This window comes from Otolemur garnettii, unplaced genomic scaffold, assembly GCF_000181295.1.
Source record: "Otolemur garnettii isolate 467f Iridium unplaced genomic scaffold, OtoGar3 scaffold00157, whole genome shotgun sequence".
Taxonomy (NCBI): domain Eukaryota; kingdom Metazoa; phylum Chordata; class Mammalia; order Primates; family Galagidae; genus Otolemur; species Otolemur garnettii.
The window spans coordinates 1,649,871-1,676,785 of record NW_003852552.1 but is presented as its reverse complement, the minus strand read 5'-3'; the positions used below and the strand labels follow the sequence as shown (position 1 = coordinate 1,676,785).

The 26,915-nt window shown below is 35.2% G+C and overlaps 1 protein-coding gene across 2 annotated transcripts in view; it reads left to right on the top strand.

Moving 5' to 3' along the window:
* The window catches only part of DIAPH2 (diaphanous related formin 2), a 909,107-nt gene that overhangs the window by 416,408 nt on the left and 465,784 nt on the right, over nt 1-26,915 (top strand). For both annotated transcript variants that reach the window (XM_003799864.3, XM_023519127.1), the window contains exon 20: nt 15,942-16,043. In XM_003799864.3, the coding sequence (XP_003799912.1) occupies nt 15,942-16,043 (102 nt within the window). The remainder of the gene's footprint in view (nt 1-15,941; nt 16,044-26,915) is intronic.

Here is a 26,915-nt window from a genome sequence, read left to right as displayed (position 1 = left end):
GTTGTTTGGCGGGCCCGGGCTGGGGATACGAACCCGCCACCTTAGGTGTATGTGGCTGGCGCCTTAGCCGCTTGAGCCACAGGCGCTGAGCCTACTTAACCATATTCTAGCTTCAATTGTGATGCAAGCTGTAGTCTGAACCTCCCTGGGAGGTTATCTATTCTTTTATTTTTGCCTTTTGTGTTCTGTAGATTGATCATGATGTGCGTTGTTGTATATTTCTTTTATGTTTCCTCTTGCTTATCCTGAGTCCGCAGGCTTCCTAAATTTAAGGATTTTAAAGATTGTGCTGTTTTACCAACTCTGAAAAGTTATTAGCTATTTTTGTATACAAGATTGTCTTTTTCCAAATGCTCTCTATTCTCTTCTATAACTCTAATTGAGCATATTTTAAACATAGTCCCTCACTTTTCTTCTTAAATCCTCCTTTTTTTTTTATTAAATCATAGCTGTGTACATTAATGCAGTCGTGGGGTACAGTATGCTGGTTTTATATGCAATTTGAAATATTTTCACCAAACTTGTTAACATAGCCTTCATGGCATTTTCTTGTTATTGTGTTAAGACATTTATATTCTACATTTAGTAATTTTCACATGTACCCTTGTAAGATGCACCATAGGCGTGATCCCACCAATTACCCTCCCTCTACCCATCCTCCCCACTCCCCGCCTTCCTTTTCCCCTTTCCCCATATTCTTGGGCTATAATTGGGTTATAGCTTTCATAGAAAAGCTATAAATTAGTTTTTAAATCCTCTTTCATATTTTGTCTCTATGTGCTGTATTTCAATGGATTATTTTTCAGGCCTTGTAATTCACAAGTCTTTTATGATTTGTGCCTAATCTTTGATTAACCCATCTAATTAGTTTCTAATCTAAGTCATTATATTTTTTATATCTAGATATTCTTTCATTATTCAATACTATGGCTTACATTTTCATAGGTCTAATTCAGTTGTTTGTTTTGGCTGACCCTTACTAATGTTTATTTGCTCCTTACTGTGTTATCTCCACTTTTACTGTGAATTCATGATTATTGAATCTTTATCAGTGCAAATATCTTGACTCTGGAGTATAAAAGTATTTTCTTTCTTTGAAATTTTTGTGGCTTATTGCCAGGTATCTGGTAGCACTAGAAAAGAATAATCACCTTAAATTCTCAGCATATCTTTTGCAAAGTACAAAGTTTAAATTCTGAGTCAGATTTTGTGTGGGGGCTGCCTTGTGGTTAGAAATTTCCAGCAGAGAAGTTCCTTAGCCCCATTCCCCAGAGTTAAAGAGAAAGCAGGCAAGATTCTTAACTGTTTTCTTCTGCAGTGGACTTTATATTTTCTCCAAAGTAACTCCTTTCCTGGGGATGTACCTTTTGCGATTCTTTTACATAAGGAACTTAATTTGATCTCTCATGTTGTGAAAGTCCCAGTATTTGTGTGTTGTCCTAGGTTTGGGGCCCATTTTACCTAGAAGCTCTGGACCACTAGAGATTGGTAGATCTTCCTAGGGCAGTCTTAGCCTTCAGTGTTTGGTTATATCTCTGGATTAGTGTTTTCTTTTTCTTTTCTTTTCTTTTATTTTTTTACTTTTTTTTGGGGGGGAGTGGGCCGGGGCTGTGTTTGAACCTGCCACCTCTGGCATATGGGGCCAGCGTCCTACTCTTTTGAGCCACAGGTGCCGCCCTGGATTAGTGTTTTCTTTTCATTTTTTTTCCCTTGCAGAGTATGAGGGTGGATAATGAAAACTTTGCCTTAATTTATTACCAGGTTAGCATTTCTTCTAATGATATTTTTAAAGAATTTTATTCTGTATTTTAGGTGGCCTGTAAATTGAAAGTCCTTCAGGGTAACTAGTCAGCAATGGTGCTAGAAGTAGAAATCTTTTCTAAAGTATTTCTATGACTCTTTTATTGGGAAGTTGGCATTAATATTAGGTACTACTAAGCTTCCATCATATTCAGGCTAGCATATTTAAAACTCTATAGATGACAAGTATTATTTCTGCTTCTTTAATTAAAAAAAATGTCACCTTGACATAGATACCTCATGTATCAAAATGTCCAGGATTTTATGCATGCTCCATTTGACTTTATATTTCTTTAATCTGAGGGAAAAATATATTTTTACATTTGTGTAGGATGTAGGCATCTGAAACTAGTACTTAAATGAAAACAGAGAAGTAAATGCTTAATGATAGCTAATTATCATATTTGGCAGTTTCCATTACAAAGCCTTTGAACTAAATGGGATGAATTGCTTATTAGTATAGTGATCTTCAGAACAGAAGTAAACTTGCACGCACACACGCGCATGTGTGTGTGTGTGTTTAAGTATTCTATCTTTGGATCTGCATAGAAATGGTAGCATTCTCATGTGCCATGTTGCATGTAACCATATGGATAGAATTGTATAATTTTAGGTGCTCAAACAAAAATTGTGGAAGAGAAACACTGACCTCTAAAAGTGAAATGAAGGGTTCAGTGCGGCAGCTTACTCCTATAATCCTAGCACTTTGGGGGCTGAGGCAGCTGGATTCCTTAAGGTCAGGTATTCAAGACTAACCTGACTGATGTAGTGAGACTCTCAGCCTACAAAACCTAGAAAAAAAATTAGCCAGGTGGTGGTGCATACCTGTAGTCCCAGCTACACTGGAGGTTGATGCAAGGAGGATCTCTTGGAACTTAGGAGTTTGAAATTGCAGTGAGCTATGGTGAGGCCACTACTCTCATGCCTGGAAAACAAAGTGAGACCCTGTCTCAAAATGAAATGAAATAAATTAAATTTTAAAAAAGTAAAATGATTGGATATAGCATTAGGATATACTTCTTGCATGTTTGGATAAACTTTTCAGATAAACCTTTAGAGTAATCTGCATAAGGGGCATTACGTCATTCATATTTAAAAACTTATAAACTGTTTAGCACTCTTCATACTCTACAGTCATCCTAGATGTCTTGAATGTTGAGGTATGATTCAACTTTGGAAGCATTTACATGCAATATCGCATTGGTTTGTGGCAGTTTGTCATGACCGTTGGTAAAGTAATATCTGATTGAAATAGAGCATAGCATAAATTGGATATTGTACATCTGTCAACCTATTTTGTCTATTAGAAATTTACTATGTATCTGACAATATCATTTTGATGTCTTATGAGAATATATTTTATGATTTATCTGAAGTATATTCATTAAAATACATGAAAGTTATGTAATTTGTACAAGAATTTTAATGTTATATCATTTGTATTATACTTGAGAAGAATTTATTAATATTATATTTAGACATGGTGTACACACCTCATATGCTATTCTATTTTATTTTGTAGAGACAGAGTCTCATTTTATTACCCTTGGTAGAGTGCCGTGGCGACACACAGCTCACGGCAACCTCCAACTCCTTGGCTTAGGCAATTCACTTGCCTCAGCCTCCCGAGTAGCTGGGACTACAGGTGCCCACCACAACGCCTGCATAGTTTTTGTTGTTGTTTCATTTTGGCTGGGGCTGGGTTTGAACCCACCACCCTCGGTATATGAGGCCAGTGCCCTACCCACAAAGCCACAGGTGCCGACCCCTTATATGCTATTCTATACTCTTAGTGAGTAATTTTATCTGTATGTTCTGTTTTTTAATGCTTAAAATCACCTTATAGGTTTTATATGGTTTGAAATTTTTATTTTAGAGAATAAAGTAGGACATAAACAAAAGATAATTATCATCAAAGGAATCCTTTTCATAATGATCTTTTAGATTAATTGCAAATTATATAAATTTTTTAGAAAGCAATGCATTTCTTTTGCAAATAGGATCATGACATTAATGGGAGTTGAATTTGTTATGTACAAAGTAGTCACAATTTTTCCTTTTATAATTATGGGAGTTGTAAATATATCTGTGATCTTCACTAATTCACTTAGTACAGAGCTAGAGCCCTTTAAAGAATGTAATTGAAGTTAAATTAGGAAATGTTTAGATACCGTGTGATTTCACTAGGCCAGATTTTTGAATGTGAAATGTAAAGGAAGGGTTGAAGCTGAAAGAAATTTCACTGGAAAGAGTTGTCAGAACTTGTACTAAAAGATAATTGCCATTTTGAAAACCTAGGAGATGGAGAGGATGTCAATCCTGTTGGCAGAATAGTAGGGCCATTAGGAGAAGCTGCTAAGGGGTAGGGATGAGGGGTCAGAGTGCAGATAAGTTCTTCTTTAGATCTCTTCGATTTAAATTAATTGATAGACTATCTGGATGGGAATGTCAGAAACCTGGAGCTTGAGGATGAGTAAGAGTGTCAGGGCTGAAGATGTTCATTTGACATTATTAGCTCTGAGGTGATTTTGATCTTGGGGAAGTGGAAGAACCTTCTAGTTCTTCTAGTATAATCTGATTATTAAGTCTCACAATTTTGAATAATTTCATTAGGAAAAGTTTCCCTACCTGGGCCAAATTAAAGACAGTAGGTAGGAAACCTATAAAAGGCTACCTATTTGTATGACACAATTGTTATTCCAAGGTCAGAAATTTCCTCATTGTGTTTTCTATGCCTGTGTATTCTTTTATGAACCAATGTTTTTTGAAGGTAGTGACACCCAAAAGCTCCCAGTTAATGAGCATTTCAACATAATTTAATATGTTGACTCTTGGAGTCTAAAATTGGTTTAAGACTTAAAGAAGTGATAGGAATTTTAAATCAGAAGTTGAGGATTGCACCATCAACCACCTGACAGGAAATATATTTTGGATCAAATGGAATACAAATTACTTTCAGTTGTATGTGGATTGTGGTTCTACTGTGTGAACAGGAGCATAAACACCTTTTTGGACTTGTAATTTTCATGAGGGCAAAATCTCCAGTGGCTAAAGTAGTGGCCAGCACAGAGTAAGCAGCCAATATATTGGCTAAATAGATGGATGAAACCCAAAGTAAGCATAGAACCAGGACCTGGCATCAAAGTGTTTGAAAAGAATAAGAATGCATGAATATTAAATACACATACACACACACACACACACACACCAATTTAAACCAGTTACATAAGAAAGTACTGAAAAACATGGCATATCAAATTATCATACTTATGGAATCGAGTTTTCTAAATAAGCAAAATGGGGGAGATGTATGGTAAGATGAGAGAGATTTAGCTAAGACATTGGGGGAAATGTTTTTTTTTTTTAATCTGGACTGAAATACATTTGTCGATATGAGTTAAAATAATACTGTTATTTATATATTATATATTTCATGTGCATTAATCTCTGATTCAATTTTGGATATTTCTTTTCTTCTGCTGGATTTAGGATTTGATTGTTCTTTGTTCCAATTCCATAGGATGGCTTGTGAGTTTGTTGACACTCTCCTTCCCTTTTTCGGATATAGGCATCTAAAGAGAGGAATTTTCCTCTCAGGACTGCTTTTGCTGTATCTCACAGATTTTGATAGCTTGTGTCTTCTTCATTGTTTTGCTCAAGGAAGTTAATGATTTCCTCTTTTATCTCTTCCTGCACCCAACTGTCATTCAGCATAAGGTTGTTTAATTTCCATGCCTTTGTGTAGGGTTGAACGTTTTTTGTTGAACTAGAGTTCCACCTTTAATGCCTCGTGGTCTGAGAAGATACAGGGTAAAATTTCAGTTCTTTTGATTCTGCTGAGGTTTGTTTTATGTCCTAGGATGTTATCAATTTTGGAGAATGTTCCATGGGTTGACGAAAAGAACATATATTCTTTACCTTTGGGATGGAATGTTCTGTATGTGTATATCAAGCACAGTTGTTCTAGGGTCACCGTTAAGTCCCTTGTATCTTGGTTTAGTTTCTGTTTAGAGGAATTGTCCAGCTCTGTAAGAGGAATGTTAAAGTCCCCTGCCATTATGGTGTTATGGGATATCATATTGCTGAGACTAATTAAGGTCTGTTTCAGGAATCTGGGAGCATTTAAGTTGGGTGCATAAATATTTAGAATTGAAATGTCTAATATATAATAATATTTTAAAAGAGAAATATTGGCCTTAATACATTATGTGGAAAATGATAGCTTTAATCGGAGTGAACATAAGTAGGCTCTCCTACTACTAAAATGACTTAATGAGATATAAGACAAAAAAGAAAGGTTATGTTTTGGCAAGAAGGAAAGGGCATTATGGTTCAATACCTTTACTTAACTAACCTTTAAGTATGCAATTAACATTTAAAGGAAATAAAGTTTTGGAAGTATTATAGAGTAATTGCAGAAATGTAAAAAGTAGTTAAAAGCCTGTGATGTTAGGAGAAATTCCTTCAGATAACACTGACAGTCATCAGAAAGTGAATTTGTGATGCATAAAAGATGGAGAAAAATCTGCTCGATTGGTGACATAGTTACTGCTTTCTCCTTTGTTGTTTTCTTCATGAACTTCAGTTCGTTGACATTTTCTAGGATGGAACTTTTATACTGACCCAAAATTGGTCTTTTAAACATAAATTCTGAAATATTTGGAGAAAAAAAAATAGATGTTTAGTGGGAAGCAGCAGTAGGGCAAAGGAGAAATAGAAGGAATAGTGCCTTGAAACTTTCCAAGATATTTGCCTACCAACTCATAGCTTGTCAGACTCCATGGGATTCAAAAATCTATTGTTTCTAGCCTATATAATTACTGTGAACAGCTTTTCACTTAACATGACTGTAGAGGGTGTCTGAATTGTCAACTTACTCTTGTAGTTTTCTTTAGAGAACAGAAGCAGTTGTAGTACCAACGAAACACTAAATTCAGAAGTTATTTTAATTTTTTAAAGTAGCAAATCCTTGGGAAATATGAATTTTACAGCACGGCCTTGTTCCACATCAGGTCCCCTATATTTATTTTTCTTGTTCTCTTGCTCCTGGCTGCTGTTGCAGGACCATAACTCCCTTCAAAAGCCCATACATTAGATGTTTCTAAGGGTTTCAGGGAATACCTTACACATTATCCTCAAATGAATTTTGTCAGCTTCGTGTAGCAGCTGCAGGTGATTTTCCTTATTTCCTGTTTTCAGCCACACTCCTGGGGGCAATTGGGTGTGGGGAGAGGGGAAGAGTCTTCCATGGTACACAGCTAATGTTGTACTGAAGCTTCCTAGGTGCCAAGGGTAGGTTGTCTTCTGTGTCAAAGCATGGAAGGAAACATGGCTTTCTTCCTCTCTCTCCTTTTTGATTAGAGGTGTATCAAAGCAGTGCTCTACACACAGCTCTCCTTTCCACAGCGCTTGGTCATCTGACCATGTTGAGGGTGAGTAGGTTGGCCCTGAAATACATGAAAGAAACAGATACGGTGCACTTAAACCACCCCAACCCTTTTCAAATAGGATGCTTTCTTACTGGGCTTAGGCTGTTTGCTACTGGCTTTCCTTCCTTTAGGAGATTTTTCTCCCAGGAGGCCCTATACTCTACCACACAAATAGACTTCAGGCTGATTCCTAGTTCTGTTCACATCAGTCTCAAGCTGTGCCATGAACCCTTACATTTTTTCCATTTTCTTTTCTTGATATGCTTTTGATGAGTAGGTGAAAGAGAGTGGAAGCAAATCATTACTGCTACATCTCTCTCTCCTGTGTCTTACCCTTTTTCTTCCTCTTTTATTTAGGAATTTATGGGCATGAAAATCTATTATTGTCCTATCTTTTCTACATCATTGTTTACAAAGTTTCATATGTATGCACTATAAAATTCAGTTATTTTTAGGCATTGGCTTTGATGACCTGGGGGTCCTACGTGTAATTCACTCATTAGAACAATATGAACTTTAATCCTTTGCATCTGGCACACATTTAACAGAGTGAATTTTATTCCTCTCCTTATTTTCAAATAGAACTCACTAAGCAATGGCAGTTATATAAGCTTATAACTCACTCATAAAATGGTATCCGGAGTCAGAATACATCCAAGGCCACTGAATGTGTTAAATATTTCATATAGCTGAACAGAGAAAGAAAAGATATGTCACCTCCCACTGTGGAGCCTACATTCTGAAGATGAGTTAACAGGTACCTATAGCTAGAAAAGAAATAAAATAACAACAAAAGTTTCCCATCCAAAGCTAAAATTCTATTTTAGGCTTGATTCATTCCATATTTTCACAGTTGAAACTTAAGATTGAGATGGGGAGTTTTAAGTATACAGAATTGATGTTTTAAATAATGTTGATAATACTCTCAATCTTTCTATTTAGTTTCACTGTAGTGAAAATGACTCAAGATACCAACCTGAGGCTTTGTTTTTTCTTATTAACACAGTTCATAGAAAATAGAGTGTGCCTTCATAAATAGAAAAGTTAATAGCAATTTTTTAAAATTTGAGTAATGTCCATGTATCAAAAATACACGGGAAAAAACAGAAATGATGTCTTAGTGTTTACTTACCTTTTCATTCTCTATCAAAACATATTAAGAAAGGAAAATAATGGATATCTTTGGTTTCATTTCATTATACACATATGTGGTTATATCCATATTTATCCATATTTGCATTTCTTTTAAGTCAAAGGGCATAATATTTTAAAAGTGGGTTCTCATTAATTAGACCATGGGTGCTATTATAAGCCTAGAGCCTAATGGAAAAGCAAAATTGAGTGGGATAACAGAAAAGATAAGTGGGGCTAAGAAAGAAGAGCTTACAGTAGGGTATGATACAGTTGTTTCCCATAGGACTTATGCGATATGTTGCCTACCCTACTTATTTTTTTATTGTGGAAAAATATGTAACATACAGTTTACCAAATTACTTATTTTTAAGTATATAATTAAGCAGCATTAATATATTTACATATTAATATATTTACATATTTACATTGTTCTGTAACCATCACCACTATTTCTAGAACTTTCTCATCATCCCAAGCATGCCTGCCTTTCCCCACCTCTTGGTAACCTCTATCCTACTTTCTGGCTCTAAAAAATTTGCCTATTTGTGATTCCTCATATAAGTGGAATCACACAATGTTTGTTCCTCTGTGTCTTTCTTATTTCACTAAGCAAAATAATTGCAAGGTTTATCTATGCTGCAACATGTGTCAAAGCCTCATTCTTTTATGACTGAATAAGATTCCATTGTATGTATATATCACATATTATCAGTGCATCTGTTGATAGACAAGTGAGTTGTTTCCACTTTGTGGGTATTGACTAATGATGCTATGAACACTTATATTCAGTGTCTGTCTGAGTCCCTGTTTTTAGTTCCTTTTGTATATACCTAGGTGTATTAGTCAAGGTTCTCCAGAGAAAGAGAACCAAAAGCACGTGTGTGTGTGTGTGTGTGTGTGTGTGTGCGCGCATATACACATACATACACAGGACTCTTGATTCCAAATGAATTCTCTCTAAAGAGGAAAGCAAGTGGTACAATTTCATTCCTGCTCCTGAGTCTGAAGGCCTGAGAACTACTGTAGTCAGCAATGTTAATTCCACTCCATGGACAGATAAATACCTGATAAAAATCAGGTATTTTTAGGCATTGGCTTTGATGACCTGGGGGTCCTATGGGTAGGACACTATGCTATGAACACTTGAATACAAGTGTTCATGGCATCATTAGATTAGAAGAGATCAATGTCTTAGCTCTAGCATGCAGGCAGGAGACATAAGGGGTGAGTTCCTTCTTCTCCCACCTTCTTTTTCTGTACAGGCACTTAAAACGTTAAAGTATTGGGGTAGGGGACAGTCTTGGTTATGGGGTCCGTCAGTTCAAATGCTAATCTCATCCTGAAACATCATCACAGATCCACTCAGAAATAGTATTTAATCTGGGACTCTCTGTCAAGTTGACACATAACTATCACATTAGGGGCAAAACATGGAGGCATGTGGCAATTCTATGTTAATTTCTGAGCAACCACCAAACTGTTTTCCATGATGGCTGCACCATTTTACATTCTACCCAGCAATGAATAAATGTTATTTTTCCAGATAGTCACTAACATTATTTTCCTTTTTTTTTTTTTTTGAAATAGCCATTCTAGTGAGTATGTAGTTGTATTTTATTGTGAGGAATAGTAGTTTGGTGCTATTGTAAATGGAATTGTTTTCTTAATCTCCTTTGTGGATGTTCATTCCTGGTGCATAGGAAGATAACGGATTTTTATGTGTTGATTGTGTATCCTGCTACTTTGATGAATTCATTTATTAGCTCTAACAGGTTTTTTTTTTAATTATTTAGTGCTTTCTACATACAAGGTGTCATTTGTGAACAGAAATAATTGTACTTCTTTTCCAATTTGATTGGCTTTTATTTCTTTTTTTGTCTAATTTCTCTGGTTACAACTTCCAAAACTATAGTGAATATAAGTATTGAAAGCAGGCATCTTTATCTTGTTCTTGATCTTAGCAGGCAAGCTTTCAGTCTTTAACCATTGACTATGATGTTAACTGTGGGTTTTTTATATATGACCCTTTTTATGTTGACAAATCTGCCTACTGTTCCTAGTTTATAGACTGTTTTTCTCATGAAATGGTATTTGAGTTTTGTACAGTGATCTTTTTATATCCAAATGATCATGTGATTTTATTCTTTATTCTATTAATATTGTATATTATATTGATTGTTTTTTGTATATTATATATTGGTTTTATATATTGAACCACACTTAAATTCTGGGTATAAGTCTCACTTGGTCATGGTCAATTCTTTTATTGTGCTTCTTAGTTCTGTTTGCTAGTATTTTTTGAGAACTTTTACATCTGTTTATAAGGGATATTGGCTTGCAGTTTTCCTGTAGTGGCACTGATCAACCTACTGATAAGGGTAATTCTGGCTTCATAGATTGAATTAGGAAGCATTCCCTCCTCTTCATTTTTGGAATTATTGAGAAGGATTGGTGTTAGTTCTTAAGTATTTGGTAGACTACACCAGTGAAGCCACTGGGTCCTGGTCTCTTCTTTGATTGGAGGTTTTTGATTACTGATTCAATCTCCTTACTTATTATAAGTCTATTCAGACTTTCTATTTCTTTTTGAGTCCATTTAAGTAGTCTGTGTGTTTCCAGAAATTAGTCCATTTCTTCTGTGTTATCCATTTTGGGGATGTATACTTATTCATAGTATTCTCTTATAATCTTTTTATTTCTATAAAATTACATCTTCACTTTTGTTTATTATTTTAGCTATTAGAGTTTTCTCTCCTTCTCTTTGGTTAATCAGTCTAGCTGAAAGTTTGTTAATTTTTTTTCTTTTTGTAGAGCCAACTTGTGACTTTGTTCATTTTTGTCTATTGGTTTTAAATTTTCTATTTTGTTTATTGCTCATCCTTATCATTTCCTTCCTGCTATTAGCTTTGGATTTAGTCTGCTATTCTTTTTTTCTAATTCTTTAAAATGTACAGTTAGGTTATTGATTTGAGGTCTTAGTTTTCCTTTAATATAAGCATTTACTGCTATCATTTTCTCTCTTAGCACTGTTTTCACTATATTCCGTAAGTTTCAGAATATTGTGCTTTTGTTTTCATTCATCTCAAGGTATTTTCTAATTTCCCTTGTGATTCTCTCTTTGATCCATTGGTTGTATAAGAGTATATTGATTAATTTCTGACTTTCTACTTTTTCTTCTGTTATTTCTTTTTAGTTTCATTCCGTTGTGATCACAAAAAATATTTTGTATGATTTCACTTGTTTAAAATATATTATGCCTTTTTTTCTGGCCTGACATATTATCTATCCTGGAAAATGTTCTGTGTGCACCTGAGAAGAATATACATTTTGCTGTTGTTGGATGGACTATTTTGTATATGTCTGTTAGATCTAATTGGCATATAGCATTGTTCAGCTTCTTTTTACTTATTAATATTCCATCCAGTTCTATCTATCATTTAAAGTACAGTACTGAATTCTCTATTTTAGTGGCACTCTCCATTTCTCCCTTCAACTCTGTCCAATTTTTCTATAATTTGGGAGCTCTGTTTCTATAATTTTGGTAGGCATGTTTATAATCATCATACCTTCTGGATGGGTTGAACCTTTTATCTCTTTTGTCTCCTGCTAACTTTTGTAAGTCTATTTTGTCTGACAAAAACATAGCAACCACATCTCTCTTTTGGTTACTATGTACGTGAGATACCCTTTTTCATCCTTTTATTTTCAACCTCTTTGTATCTGTATGTAAAGTGAATCTTAAAAGATTGCAGATAGATATATCATTTTTAAATCTATTCTGCCAATGGATTAAAAAGTCCATACTTATGGGCAGTGCCTGTAGCTCAAAGGAGCAGGGCGCTAGCCCCATATACCGGAGGTGGTGGGTTCAGACCCAGCCCCGATCAAAAACTGCAAAAAAAAAAAAAAAAAAAGTCCATACTTATTAGAGAGTTTAATCTACTTTCATTTAAAGAAATTACTCATAAAGAATAGCTTATTTCTGCCATTGAGCTATTTGTTTTCTAATATCTTTTTTCTTAATTTCTTTACTGTTTTTTTTTTTTTCTTTTTTGCAGTTTTTGGCTGGAGCCGGGTTTTTTTTTTTGAGACGGAGCCTCAAGCTATCCCCCTGGGTAGAGTGCCATGGCATCACGCTCACAGAAACCTCCAACTCCTGGGCTCAAGCGAGTCTCCTGTCTCAGCCTCCCAAGTAGCTAGTACTACAGGCGCCCGCCACAACGCCTGGCCATTTTTTGGTTGCAGCCATCATTGTTGTTTGGCGGGCCCGGGCTGGGGATTCGAACCCGCCACCTTAGGTGTATGTGGCTGGCGCCTTAGCTGCTTGAGCCACAGGCGCCAAGCCCTGGAGCCGGGTTTGAACCCGCCACCTCTGGTATATGGGGCTGGCACCCTACTCCTTTGAGCCACAGGCGCTACCCATATTACTGTATTTTTTTATTGAGGTTTTTATTAATGTTCTATTTTGATTCCTTCCTTTTTTTCCTAATGATTTAGGTTATTCTCTTAGTAGTTACCTGGGGGATTACAATTAATAACTTAAAATTAGAACAACCTAATTTGAATAAAACCAACTTAATTTCAATCATATTCAACCAGTTTCTTTCTATACATCTCTGTCTCTACCCTTTTATATTATCGTTATCACATAATATATAGTTATATGATGTATGCCCATTAACATACATTTACAATTATTTTATTCATTGGCATTTAAAATCATATAGAAAAAAGAGCTATCATGAGTCAAAAGTGAAATAACATTAGCTTTTATATTTATTTATGTAGTTATCTTTACACTTGTTCTTATTTCTTATTGTATTGTATCTTTAGGGTATTGTTTAGCATCCTTTTATTTTGGCCTGTTGGAATCTCTTCAGTGTTTCTTACAGGACAGGTTTACTATTGATGTATTTTACCTCAGTGTTGTTTTGTATTTTTACTTTCAACTGGGAATATGTTAATTTCTCCTTCATTGTTGAAGAAGAATAGTTTTGCTTTGTATAGAATTCTTGTTTGATAATTTTTTTCAAGACTTTATATATGTTATTCCATCATCTATACCACTACCCATGATTTCTATTGAGAAGTTTGGTACTAATCTTATTGAAAATTCCTTGTATGTGACAAGTCACTTATCTCTTGCAGCTTTAAAAATTCTCTATTTTAGGATTTTGACAATTTGATGATAATATATCTCAGAGTAGATCCCTTTGAGTTCATCCTATTCATAATTGATTAGCTTCTTGGATATGTATGTGCATATTTTAAATTAGATTTGGGAAGAAGTTTCAGCCATTATTTCTTCAATTTTTTCCTGTCCCTTTTCCTTTCTTTTCTTTTTCTGGGAATGCCATGATGAACAATATGGTATGCTTTATGAGGTCTCTCAGACTCTTTTCATTTTATTTCATTGTTTTTTTTTTCTGTCTGCAACTCAGACTTAATCATTTCAGTTTCTTTATCTCTGAGTTCACTGCTTATTTCTTCTTCCTGCTTAAAATGCTGCTGAACTCCTCTAGTGAGTTTTCCATTTCAGTTATTGAATTATTATTACTTTCACTTCTATAATTTTAACTTTGTTCCTTTTTATAATTTCTATCTCTTACTGAGATGTTCATTCTGTTTGTACATCATTTTCCTAATTTCCTTCAGTTATTTGTCCATAGTATACTTTAACTTATTGGACATATTTAAGATAGTTGATCTAATGTTTTTGAATGACTGATGACTTCAGTGTATGGGCTTCTTCAGTACTAGTGTCTTCCAAGTTCTTTGTTTTCTTTGCATGAACCCCACTTTCCTGTTTATTTGTATGCTTTGTAACTTCTGATTGAGAACTGGACATTCTGGGTATTATAATGTAATAACTTTATAAATCTGATTCCCCTCCAGACTGCTAATTTTTGTTTGTTGTGAGCTATGGCCATCCATTGGTGACTTTTCCAAATAGTTTTTGCAAAGTATACTTTTTTTTGGTATGTAGTCATTGAAGTTTGTGTTTTATTATCTGTGCTGTCACCGAGTGACATGACAGATTTCCTTAAATATCTGACTCCAGAGAGGTCGGGGAGGAGGTGTTTTGTCTATTTAAATCTTACAATAGATGCTATTAGCTGATGTAGTCCAAGAGGGTTGAAACTAAAGCAAGCTTCTTTCTAGTCCATTGTGGAATTGCCAAACCAACTGAAATGTACAACCCCACATTTTTGGCAAATAAGTTCCACCTGCCTATGCTGACATCATTCTGCTCTTCCAGTGCCCTTCCTGTGCACTTTATTCTCTTACTAGAAAATATCCATATCTCCCTTTATCAAGCACTCCCATGTTGTTGCAAGTATCTAATCATGTTCCAGAGTCCTGAAATAGTTTATTCCAATCAATGTTTCTAGCTCAGCGGTGGATTTGATAGAGGGATTAATCACTGGAATTTCTTTCTCTGCCATTTTGTACCATCCACACTTTCTTTAATCTTTTTTTCTGCTTTCCTCCCTTTCATATGTTTATTGAAATCCCATATGAGTTCTCAAAATGTCAGTTGCAGGCTAATGTAGAGATAATTAAAAATGTACCAAAGTCCGATATAAACTAGGTTGAGATGAATTTATCAATTATTCTTAGGCCTTGGCTTGTTTCAGGGTGTTGTAACAAAGTACCAGAGCCTGGGAAGCTTACAAACAGCAGAAATTTATTTCTCACTATTTTGGAGATTGGAAGTAGAAGTTCAAGATGCCAACATAGTTGAGTTCTGGAGAAGGCCCCCTTCCAAGTTGCAGTCTGCTGTCTTCTCATTGTAAACTCACATGATGGAAAGTGAGAGAGCAAAGTTTCTAGTCTTTTAAGAGGGCACTAATGCCATTCACGAGACCTCCACCCTCATGGCTTAATTACTTCCCAGAGGCTCCACTGTTAAAGACTATCATATTGATTATTAGACTTCAAAACGTGGATTTTGGAAGGATACAAATATTCGGTTCATAAGAAGCTTTAAACTCGAGCATAATCAGACTTTATTACTTTTGCTTGATTATCCATTACAAGTAGGAAAGCATTGTGCCATTAAATACAGACATTATACATAATTAGAGATTGTTGCACAGTGCAGGTGTGGTTTATAAGATTGAAGATGAGTACAAGTTTTAAAAAGTTATGAGTAGTAAAGTTGATACTTCCTTTTTTAGTATTATTGTTCATGGGCTTATTCTACGTAATATTTTTGTGTTTTTAATTTACCGTGACTTATTTATTGTGGCAGAAAATAAAGTGTAACAATTATGCTATGTTTTTAAGGTCCAGAAGTTTACTCTATTTTGAAATTCCATTCACTTCTATGTGATGTTTTTATTCAACATTTGTGTATTATATTACATAGATACCAAAGAGGTTGTACATCTTATTCACATTTCATTGTAGTTCATGTTAGGTCAGTTTATAGTGGGGAGGGGAGGATAGGCTGGTACTGTAAAAGAGCTACTCTCAGAAATTTACTATCCTCGTTAATCAGTTTTATAATTGTTAATGTCTATTTAAAAATCCTAATAATAAAACACTAAACTTTTATACTTTTATTTCTTTTAGAACCTTATAAAACATCTACCTGAGCAGAAGATGCTCAATGAATTAGGACAGCTTAAGAATGAATATGATGACCTCTGTGAACCTGAGCAGTTTGGAGTTGTGGTATGTATTGCAAGTAAAGGTCCCCAAACTCAGCTGGGAGGTAATATTTTCAAAAACAGTGTAAAGGAATACCTTCTAATGGTTGATTTTTTTCTTTGTTACTGTAGAGATACATAATTTAATGTAAGCTGTCAGACAAAAGTCCTCTTTTGCTTATTATTTATTATGATAGTGAAAAATATTCACAAAGTACCTGAAAATATTTCATGGTATCATCTCACTAAGGACTGATTTTTAACTTTATTAATATATGACATACAGTGTACAGTATTATATCGTCTATGTTCTCTTTCATTTAGATCTTGGTGTTAGAATTTGGCCCCCCAAAACATAGGCTGAAATAAAAGAGAAATACCTAGATAAATACTAAAATACTAGGCACTCTTTTCTGTGGTATACTTTGGGTCAGAAAAAGCACAAGGATTTTCAGATTTCTTATAGACTATCATAAATTGATTGAAAGCTTGAAATGTGCTCTTTTAGTTGGGAAGAAAATCATGCAAATATACATCATACAGTTAAGTCATTCTGTGTTTAAATTATTATTGGAATGAATTATTTTTTCTTTTAAGGGTTATAAAAATGTCTAGGCATAAATTATGTTTTAAAAATATAGTTATATAAAAGTATTTCCCAGTGTTGGTATTCAAATAGTTGGGTTTAAAAAAAAAAGAACAGAAAAGAGGACATCAAGTTTTATTTTATTTCTTAGAGAATAAGCTATTTATTATTTAGGTGTTCAATGCAAATTTGTTTGCTATGTAAATAAATAGTTCCATTATGATTGTCAGCTCTACCTTGGCTTACTGAACATTTTCCATTTGCATACTAAGAAATTTTTAATTAGTATAATCAAACACTGTCTGCTTCATTCAAGCTATTTTCTAACTTTTCAAATAATATAGTAGAATTGATCTAATTTGATACTTTGCAATTTAAAAATCCTATTTAATGTCAAACTATGATAGATAGGACACAGCGTGTTTCTTTTGAACATGTATAGTAACTGGTTGCCCCTGTTGATAGTTTACTAATTTTAAGACATGACATTGCCTACAGTGAGGTAGGAGAATTCTGTCAAATCCTTGCAAAGAAAATCAAGAATGTGTATTAGGGATCAGATAGGGCATCCAAAGGTTCTATAGAAGATATTTCTCTTATTTTTAGACAAGGAAAATTAATGACTCAGTTAGATAGTATTATTAACTAGCAGCTATTTAGTATAATATTAAATAGTAAAATTTTCTAGACCAAAGTCCATGCTTGAAACGTAAGCTACTTGGATTCATATTATAATTGAAGCAAGGCTATATACCCTCTGAGAATTCAGCTATGTCATGATGGTTATGAGTTTTACAGTAGGTACACCACACAATTTCTCTGAAGCCATTTCTTTTTTTGAATGCAGTTTATCTCGGAAGATGTATTAGTTTGCCAAGTGAGTCCTTCATGAGGAATATCCTTGGTACCACACTGAGGGAATGAAGTTTGGGCACATAAAAAGCAATATACCTTCTGAACTAAAAGCAAAATAGAAAATGGAAGAGATTTCTTGTTTATGCACATAACCGTAAATAATCCTGGGGCTGTGTGTACGTGAAGTAACTTTGTTCCCTTATTTATTCTCACCATCCTTAGCTACATATCTGCAGAGGGAAAAAAGTCAAGGACGTTACAAAGTAGTTTACACCATGTAAATTACCTAAGACAGTATTAGTCAGGATTTGTCAAATTTTGATATGAGCTAAACTCATATCAAGGAAATATTTTTGGAATAATGATATATCTTAATCTTTTAAATATGTGTCCATTGCTGTGCTTAGAACTATATCATGTATAAAATGGACAATAAATAAATGTGTATTGAATTTAATTATAGGACAATGATTAAACCTAAGTATGGACCTGAGATTTAAAAAATAGTGTAGTTTTGATCTATAAAAGTAAAAATTTTGCTAAAGCAATTTTTCCCAGATATGTGCTGAAATTGTGTTCACTTCTTTGTGAACATACCCCAATACTTCTTAACCCTTAACCAGATGCCATTGGAAACATGTAGAATCATCTGCACTAATGTGAGCGGCTCCCAACCAGAAAGAATTCCTGCCTCTGCAGTCTTCTCCCATTGGCACTATTAATGTATTCTTCTTAAAAACCTATACATTTGTATTTATTTACTTATTTATTTTTTGCAGTTTTTGGTCGGGGCCAGGTTTGAACCGGCCACCTGCGGTATATGGGGCTGGCACCTTACTCCTTTGAGCCACAGACACTGCCCCAGACCTATATTTTTTTGTATGATTTCTGTATCAACAGCCTCTGGTGTCTCCCTGAATTCACAGAGTAAAACCCAAACTCCTTAGCATTCACGTTACGCCTCTCACTCTCTGGCTTTCTTCCTTCCAGTTCCCTTTGGTGAACTGAGTGAATTGGTATCTTTATGACACTTTAGCTTTTGCCTCAATGGGACTCTCAATGCTGTTTTAGCAGTTGTTTCACTTGTTCCCATCCAGTGGCCTTTTATCTGTCCACACTGGATACCATATCTTACCCACTCTCCTCAAGTCTTCTGTGTGTCTCCTTCCCATTCTTTTCACTTATCACAAACAACCTAACCTCTTAGTTGCTAGAGAAAAAGCACTTCAGAATCTCCAATATCTTTTCTACCTACAAAGTTATTGCTAGCTATATCTTTTCTTAACCCCTTCTTTGTCAAACCAAACCTCAGAAAAAGAGATAGTTATTATTACTAAGACGATTATTGTTATTATTATCAATGAAAACAAAAATATATTGAGAATTTCCTGGGTCAAGTTCTATTTGAAGGCTTTTCACTTACACCACCTTATGTGTATATTTCTCATAACAACACTATGAGAGTGGCACTGTTACTGGCTGCATATTATAAATGTGGAAACTCAGGTCAAGAAATGCTGGAGAACTTGTCCAAGGTTACATACTAATTAGTAGATACAGAATTCAAACCCAGGCAGCCTCAGTTACTAGCCAGTGCTTTTAACCAGCGTGCTCTACTGGGAGAGAGGGGATTGTGATGCTCTACTAACATAGGAACTTTTCCTACCACAGTTTTGGGCCTTATTATACCCTGTCTGCTTTAGGACAATAGTTTCCTATTGCTTACTTTACTTCTGTTGGTTATCTGTTGCCTCCTCAGTTTGTCAGTTTCTGTTCTACCTTGCGCTTCAGGAAAACAAACAAACAAACAAAAATCTTAAGTCACTCACTGCCTGAAATGAATGGATAAATGAATGGATGACTGAAAATCCTTCGTAGACCCTGAGGTTTCTGCTAGCTACTGCCGTCTCTCTGTTTCCCAGCAGCAGCTTTTCCAAAGACTCGTCTCCCTTTGCCCTCTGCTTCCTTACTTCTCATTCATTGCTCAACAATCAACAATCAAGATTCTGCCTCAAATAATGCATTAAAATTGATCCAGTAACAATCATTAGTTACAGCCAATCACATCTGTATACATGAAATGTACTCACTTCTCTTCATCTGTACCACTGCCACCTTAGTCCAAGCCAACTTTGTCATTCTTTGTGACCATTACAATATACTTGTAACTTGTTTTCCCCACTTGCACTTTTGCCCTTTTCCAAATCAGTCTTAGCACAGCCCTCAGAGTGACATTTCTAGAGTGTATTTGTATTGCATCATATTATTTATCTGCTTCAAATATCAGTGGTGTTCTACAGCACTGAATAGCGATAGTATCAATTCCTCACCATGACCTACAAGGCATTGTCTGGTCTGGCACTTGCCCACATCTTCTTTCCTCTCCTGCCATTTGGCCTCTTGCTCATTATGCCTCAGCCATATTGTATGTTATTTTCCAGGATGATGGCACATGCTGCTCTTTTACTCCCACTCATGGCCTGCCTCTCTCTCCTGCTTATTCTTCCAGTATTAGGGTAAATTTGGCTTTCCCAGGGATGCCTTCACTTACTCATCCATCGAAAATAGGCCTCCCTATTAAACTCTCTCAGAGAACCTTTTTTCTTTTTCTTTCTAGAAATTATCGTGGTTTTTAATTATATATTTGTCAGGTTATTTATTGACTGCCTATGACTCTGTCTAGATGGCAAGTTCTATAGGTGGATGAATCATGTTGCGTGTACTAAACTAATCCTTGTTGAATGGATTAGCATGAATCCAAAATCAAGTAGACTTTTTTCCGTCCTGTGTTAGTCCATACCCATACAGCACATGATAATATGATAATATTGAAGAATTTAAGCTCCTTTTTTAACCTTTTCTTGCCTTCACTTCCTAAACAGTAAATACTGTTTCCTGATTTTATTCATCTACCCCTGGCCAGGGACCTATAGAATTTCCATTATTGGTTAACTTCCTAAATGATAGAAACAAAATCTCATCAGTTAGGGGTAGACATAAGCCAGAAGTGAGATTATGCTTGCAAGATTCATTAAAATAATAATAACAGTAATAATAATAATGATGAACAAAAACAATAAATTGGTAAAATTGAGGGAAATTTTGAAAGAGATAAATTTACCTGAGACAGGGACTGGGGTTTTTTTAGTAGCCACTTCCTTGGGTTTGCTTCTTATCATATACAATTGGTTGGGAAAAAAAAAAAAAAAAGAAGAACAAGGAAAAAAGAAATAAAAACCCAGGGACCTTGCCTCTGTCTAGAGGCAGATCTCCTGGTAAGAGGGATATGCTAGTTCCCACACCTTCTGTGATCAATAATCCTCTTCTTTAGGGGGGTAGATTAGTTGCATAGCTTCCCACTGACTTGTCCTCCAACCTGCCTCCCACAGAATTGAATTTGGTACATCGTTGTAATTATGTGCTGTACCTTTGCAGGAAAAAAAACATAGATCTTTGAAAGTGCTGGCAGTTAGAACCCCCAGCAGGAGCTTTTAGACTCTTCTGAGTGTGTTTGTAGCTCAGCTGTTCTCAAACCTCAGAGCTATGGAAATTCCCACTTGTCTTATGCTGGGGATAGAGACCCATACTGTGTGTGTCTATTAAACTAACACATCTTCTGAGAAAAAGAAGGCAATAATTAGTTCTTTTAGTAATCAGTACTTTGTTTTTCTGACTTCAAAATTACACATATTTTTCAATTAAAAACATTCTAAAGCCATAATCTAACAAAAAGATGTTGAGATAGCCTTGTACATAAAAATCTTTTTAATAGAAAGCACAGACTATGTGATATTGCTGACAGCACATTTAATTTTTTTCTTTTTTTCACAAATATACAAAGGCAAGAAGAGAGGATTTATACCTATAGCTGAAATGCGACTATAAAGTCACTGTGACTTTTAATTTCTTAAAAGCATCATAAACACTTATAAACTCTATTCAAGGTAGCTTAACCAGGTGAAAAGGAAATCCTTAAGAGTGTTTTTTCTCTTACATATCATCAAAAATAATTAGTTTGGATAGAAAATTATAGGTCTTCTGTCCCATTAATATTAAAACATTTTTCGGTTTTGCATATTAATTGGGAAAATTGAATTTTTCTTTATTTTATCTGCTTGCATTCAGGGTATTCAGTGTTTTCATATGTAATGCTTTCATTGTTTCTCTTTTCCTTCTTGCTGTAAATATTAATGCTAGCTCTTACTTCTAGATGTGCATTCATTTTATCTGAGACAAAGCCGGTTTCATAATTTTGAGATCAGGTAAAAGAAAACTTACCATGACTTATTTTCAAATCCACGTATTTATATTCTTGTTCTTTTCATTAACTTCTCATAATAATCCATTTTTGTGGCAGGATTGCTTATTTCCAGCAGTTTTTGCAATAAAACAAGGTAAAATAAAACCACCTGAAAATTGAATATCCAAATTAGGGCTATACATATCACTCAATTTCACTATTGATTGTTGTTCTAAATTCGAAAAAAACAAAACCCTTTACTTCTTCCTTCATAAATCACTGACTCCTAATAGCATTAGTTTTTAAGGTCATTCTTGGCTTTAAGCGGTTGTTTTCAGAAAGATGTTTTAAAATTTTTTTTTTTTTGAGACAGAGTCTCACTATATTGCCCTTGGTGGAGTGCCGTGGTGTCACAGCTCACAGCAACCTCAAACACTTAGGTTTAAGCCATTTTCTTGCCTGAGCCTCTCAAGTAGCTGGGACTACAGGCACCTGCCACAACACCCAGCTATTTTGTTGTTATAGTTGTCATTGTTGTTTAGCAGGCCTGGGCTGTGTTCGAACCTGCCAGCCCAGGTATATGTGACTGGCGCCCTAGCTACTGAGCTATGGGCACCAAGCCTGTTTTAAAATCCTTGCTCAACTTTTTAGTGTGATGCTTCTAAGTTTACAGTATCTCTTAGGGCTGACATCATTACTGTGTTTCTGTCCTAGACTAAAGATGAGTAGATGTTTATTGATGCTAATTTCCACATATCGCTATCTTTGGGGAAATAGTCTTTCTGAGCACATCATTATTTTTTAATGTAGATCAGTATTCAACACTCTGTTTTGTCAAAGCCTCAATTCAGATTAACGGTGGCTCTTTTCTCTTATGACATCTAACGTGCAAACATTTTCCATTTACCCCATATACTACACACACTGGTATGGATTATTTTGTCCAGGTCAAGTAATGGGTTTGCTACACCATATACAGTGAGGAGTAGGAGAGGTCCCGCCTTTGAGAAGTTTATCGTCTAACAGAATATAAAACATTACTTTATAGAGAATCACAAATATCCCTGCTTTATTTCCATACCTCCAGGCAGAACTGTGCTCAGTCATTGACGCTGAATCTCATTTTTGTAAGCAGTTCTGCCTGCTGTCCATCCTTCTTTAATGTGGCTTCATTAGCATTCCTTTTTACGGTCACAGATAACAAATTTCTTTTGCCTGTTCATTGGAGGATGGATCAAATCGTATTTAACTATTTGGGGAAAACACTTTGTAACAAATGTGTATATTTGTACAAATGTATCTGTTAATTCTAACAAATCATTAATATATCTTGAAGAAATTAGGGGATCAAGCATGCTCACATATGAAAGATATTAAAGGTACTTTTGTATGTTTGTTAGCAGTGAAAAAGGAAAGATGATAGAAATAACCTTAAAGGCCACACGTGACTGCAGGAATGCCATGTGGCTATCTCCTCCTCCTTCACACATGATTTTTTCCCCTTGTGCCTTTTTTCTTTCTCTGTGGATTCATATGGTAGTTTGTTAGGAGATCAATATTCACCAGCTGCATAGGTAGTGAAGTGTATAAAATTCAAATTATATGAACAAAACTATGTCTAAATCTTTGGGGAAATAACCCACTTGTAGTTGCTCTCACTAAAGCTGTCAATGCACTTCTTTTTAATACAGTTCAGATCAGCTAAAGAAATGAAAGCCACTTGATGTGATTTGATAGACAAGTACATCGTAACACAAATAAATCCCCTACATAATACAACACTCCGGTCAGCATCTCACGGCACTTCAAGGAATGAATTATAAAACAAAGGATGCCAGTCATCTAAAATGCTGTGAGGGACCACAACTAAAAACCAACATACATTTCAGCAGAGTTTTTGTTTTATTTACTTCTATCACTTAGGTACACTCAAGTACCTTTATGAGACATGAGCCTTTTAATAATCGTATCTGTGTCTGGGGATGTTGCTCAATGCTTCCTATTATTTCTAAGCTTAGTTGTCCAAGACATTTCCTTAAATACCCAAATCCTCTGATAGAGGTTCAACTACTGTTTCTATGAGTCTGCCCTGATCTGAGCTTAGAAATTCCTACTTATGATTGTGAAACTTCTGTTGGTATGATCAATGTGTTGTGCTTTGTGGCTTCTGTTAAAAATAAGAAATGGGCCCATATAGCTTATCTCCTCCATTGTCTCTTGATTTTGTAAAACTAAATTTTCATTGATAACATTTCTAATAGTAAATGTATCTTATGAATGAAAAATACCTAAATGGAGCATGATATTTGCAGTACATTCACGAGGAATGAGTTCTATTCTTTATACTCCTGGAAACATGTATTACTTAATGGCGGAGGAGAGAATCTTTTCCTTGGGTAGGGGAGAACAATTACTGACCGTGATTCATTCTTACTGAGAATTTCTAGGGACAGATAAAGAGGATAATGACAAAAATAGCTGTTGTTTTACAATTCTTACATTGTGTAGTTACTATAACAGGGATGTTATATATAGCATCTCATTTAAATCCTACTGCAACTTGCATGGATAATTTAATGAATACATTTTCTTGATGAAGAAATAAAGCCCCAGAAACATTATGTAACTTACACTAGGTAATACAACTAGAAAATGATAACAGTGTTCAAGCTTATGTCAGTGTAACTCAGAAGTTTCTTTTAGTGCAGTGTACCATACTGGTTTGGAAAATGCAAAGAATTGTCTCTCTCCCTTTTCTGGGATTAGATAAACATCTCCCTTGAACCCTACCCTGAGAAACAGTTGCATGGGGCTCTGAATTTGGGCTAAGATTGGTCCTGTCAGTATAGTTGGGATGATCTACCTGGCAGAAAATGACCTTGCATAAGTTACCTCCTCCTTCCCCTCACTCAGCGTGCTATTCTACCTCTTAAATCATGCATCCTCTTCTCAATCCAGCATTGTACTGAATATTTTGGTTCCTATTTATGTGAATGATTACATTCATTCTCTCCTTCATTTTAAATTATTTATTTTTTTAATCAACTCTCCTATTTATCTCCTGTCTCGTGCCAGTCCTTATTGGAGAGGCTGAATTAATGAGGAACGTTTGCACACCAAAGGGCAGCTCTTGACCCCCTTATTACACACAACTTCTTCCTGAAAGCAGACCAACTAATGATAGATTGCTATGCAATAATAGCATCTTTAAAAAGTTAATTCTGTGACATTTCTAGTTTGACGTCGTAACTGAAAACAATATTCTGAGAGAAATAGTACCATCAATTGTTAATTTTGTTCAGTAGACAATCTGTTCTACGTCAAAGAAGATCTAGAAAATGGTTAGTCCACTAGGGAGTGTTTTTAAAATCTATCAGCAAATATTTGGATGTCCAATACAAGACTTTGCTAGAAGACTTTGAATTTTTGAGTCTTTTCTCTTCTCCCAATACACTGTTCTCATCAATAACCTTCCCCCAGAGCATCTATTCAGATAACGCTCAAATCTGCCAGCTCTAAAACTTAAACCCCAGGACTGTATTTACATATTTACAAATGCTATCTGATAGCATAATAATGCTAAAAACTCAACATGTCAAGAAAACAATATTATTTCCCTATCATAGAGATATCATTTTATCATGTATGAGGATTTGGAGAGGAAAAAGCTGGAAGGATCAGGAAGAACATTTAAATTGTCTATTTAGTAATCCATCCTTTAAGGATACAATATTTGAGTTTCAGTAGTGAGCATGGAAAGTAAAGGACAATTCCAAGAAATTCTTCAAGTTAAACTATTGTCCAAGATTTGTGTTAAATAACATTGCATTAGCTTTGATTTGAATATCAGTCTAAGATTTAGAGTCTTAATAATATGGCGTTATTGTAAGTAATAAGATAAACTATTTGACACTTGAGAACATGGTCAATGAAATTCACTTAGTTCACAAAAACAAAATTTTTTTGGTAACAGCCAGGCAACATTTTTCACTTGTGAAGCTAGTACCCTTTATTCTATCTTCCCACAACACTAAAGGCAGAAACAGAAAAGATGGAAGTAATATTAATAGGACAGATGTTTGGCTCCAGTCTAATCATCAAAACTAGACTGCTTTGCCTGGTTTCCTCTATTTACAGATGGGGAAACTTAAGATCAGAAAATTAGGCAGACATTTTCACACAGTCAGATCACATGAAAGTTTCTGAATTCAGTCCTGTTTGATTGAAGTTGGTACTGAGCTGCACTTCCCTGCGCCTGTCCTCTTAGTTCCTGGTAGCTTACTGGAGTGTAACAGCAGAGCAGGGGGAGCAAATTCATGGACCCTCATTCCCTGCATCAAAACGACCAAACAGTCAATAAACTATACCAAGTCAGGACCACCTTCTGTGTTCATTAGCGGCAACATTGTTCTTCTTTACAATAGTCTTAAAACCTTGGAGCCATCTTTAACTTTTTCTTCCAGAGACTGCTCAGTTGCCAAGTCCTACTCATTCTTCCTTAATTCTATCTCTTGTTTCTGTCGTTTCCTTTCTCTTCCTACTGTTAACATTCTACCTCAATGCCTGTTTCTCAGGCCATTTTGATGATTTACTAAGGGTCCCCTTGGTACTAATCTCTCCTTTTACCAATCTTAGTTACCGCCCCTAATGAGACTCAGGAGACAGTGTGTTGTAGTGGTGGAGAATCTGAGATCTGTAGCTGAAGGCCTGAGTTCAAGTCTTCACATTTCCTACATATTATACAAATTTGGCTTTGTGCAAGTTACTTTGTATTTCTGTGCTTTGTTTTCATCATCTTTAGAATGAGAATAATGATAATAACTTTTCTAAGGATTGTTTTGAGAATCCTTCAGTTAATACATGTCTAATACATATATAGATGTCTGGCACAAACTATTCAACAAATGTTCATCACTTATTGTTACTATTATCATTAAAATCTAATTTGGTTATATTATTTCAGTTCGAGCTGGTATTTAACAACAACAACGATGATCATATCCATGCTTTCTGAGTTTGTAGGTGAAGGATTAAAATACAAAGCCCAGAAAGGATAAAACTACCAATGGTATTAGAAGTGAAGCAAGACTAAAAGCCTACATACAGGCTCAGTGCCTATGGCTCAAGTGACTAAGGCTCCAGCCACATACACCTAAGGTAGCGGGTTCAAATCCAGCCCGGTCTGCCAAACAACAATGACAACTGCAACCAAAAAA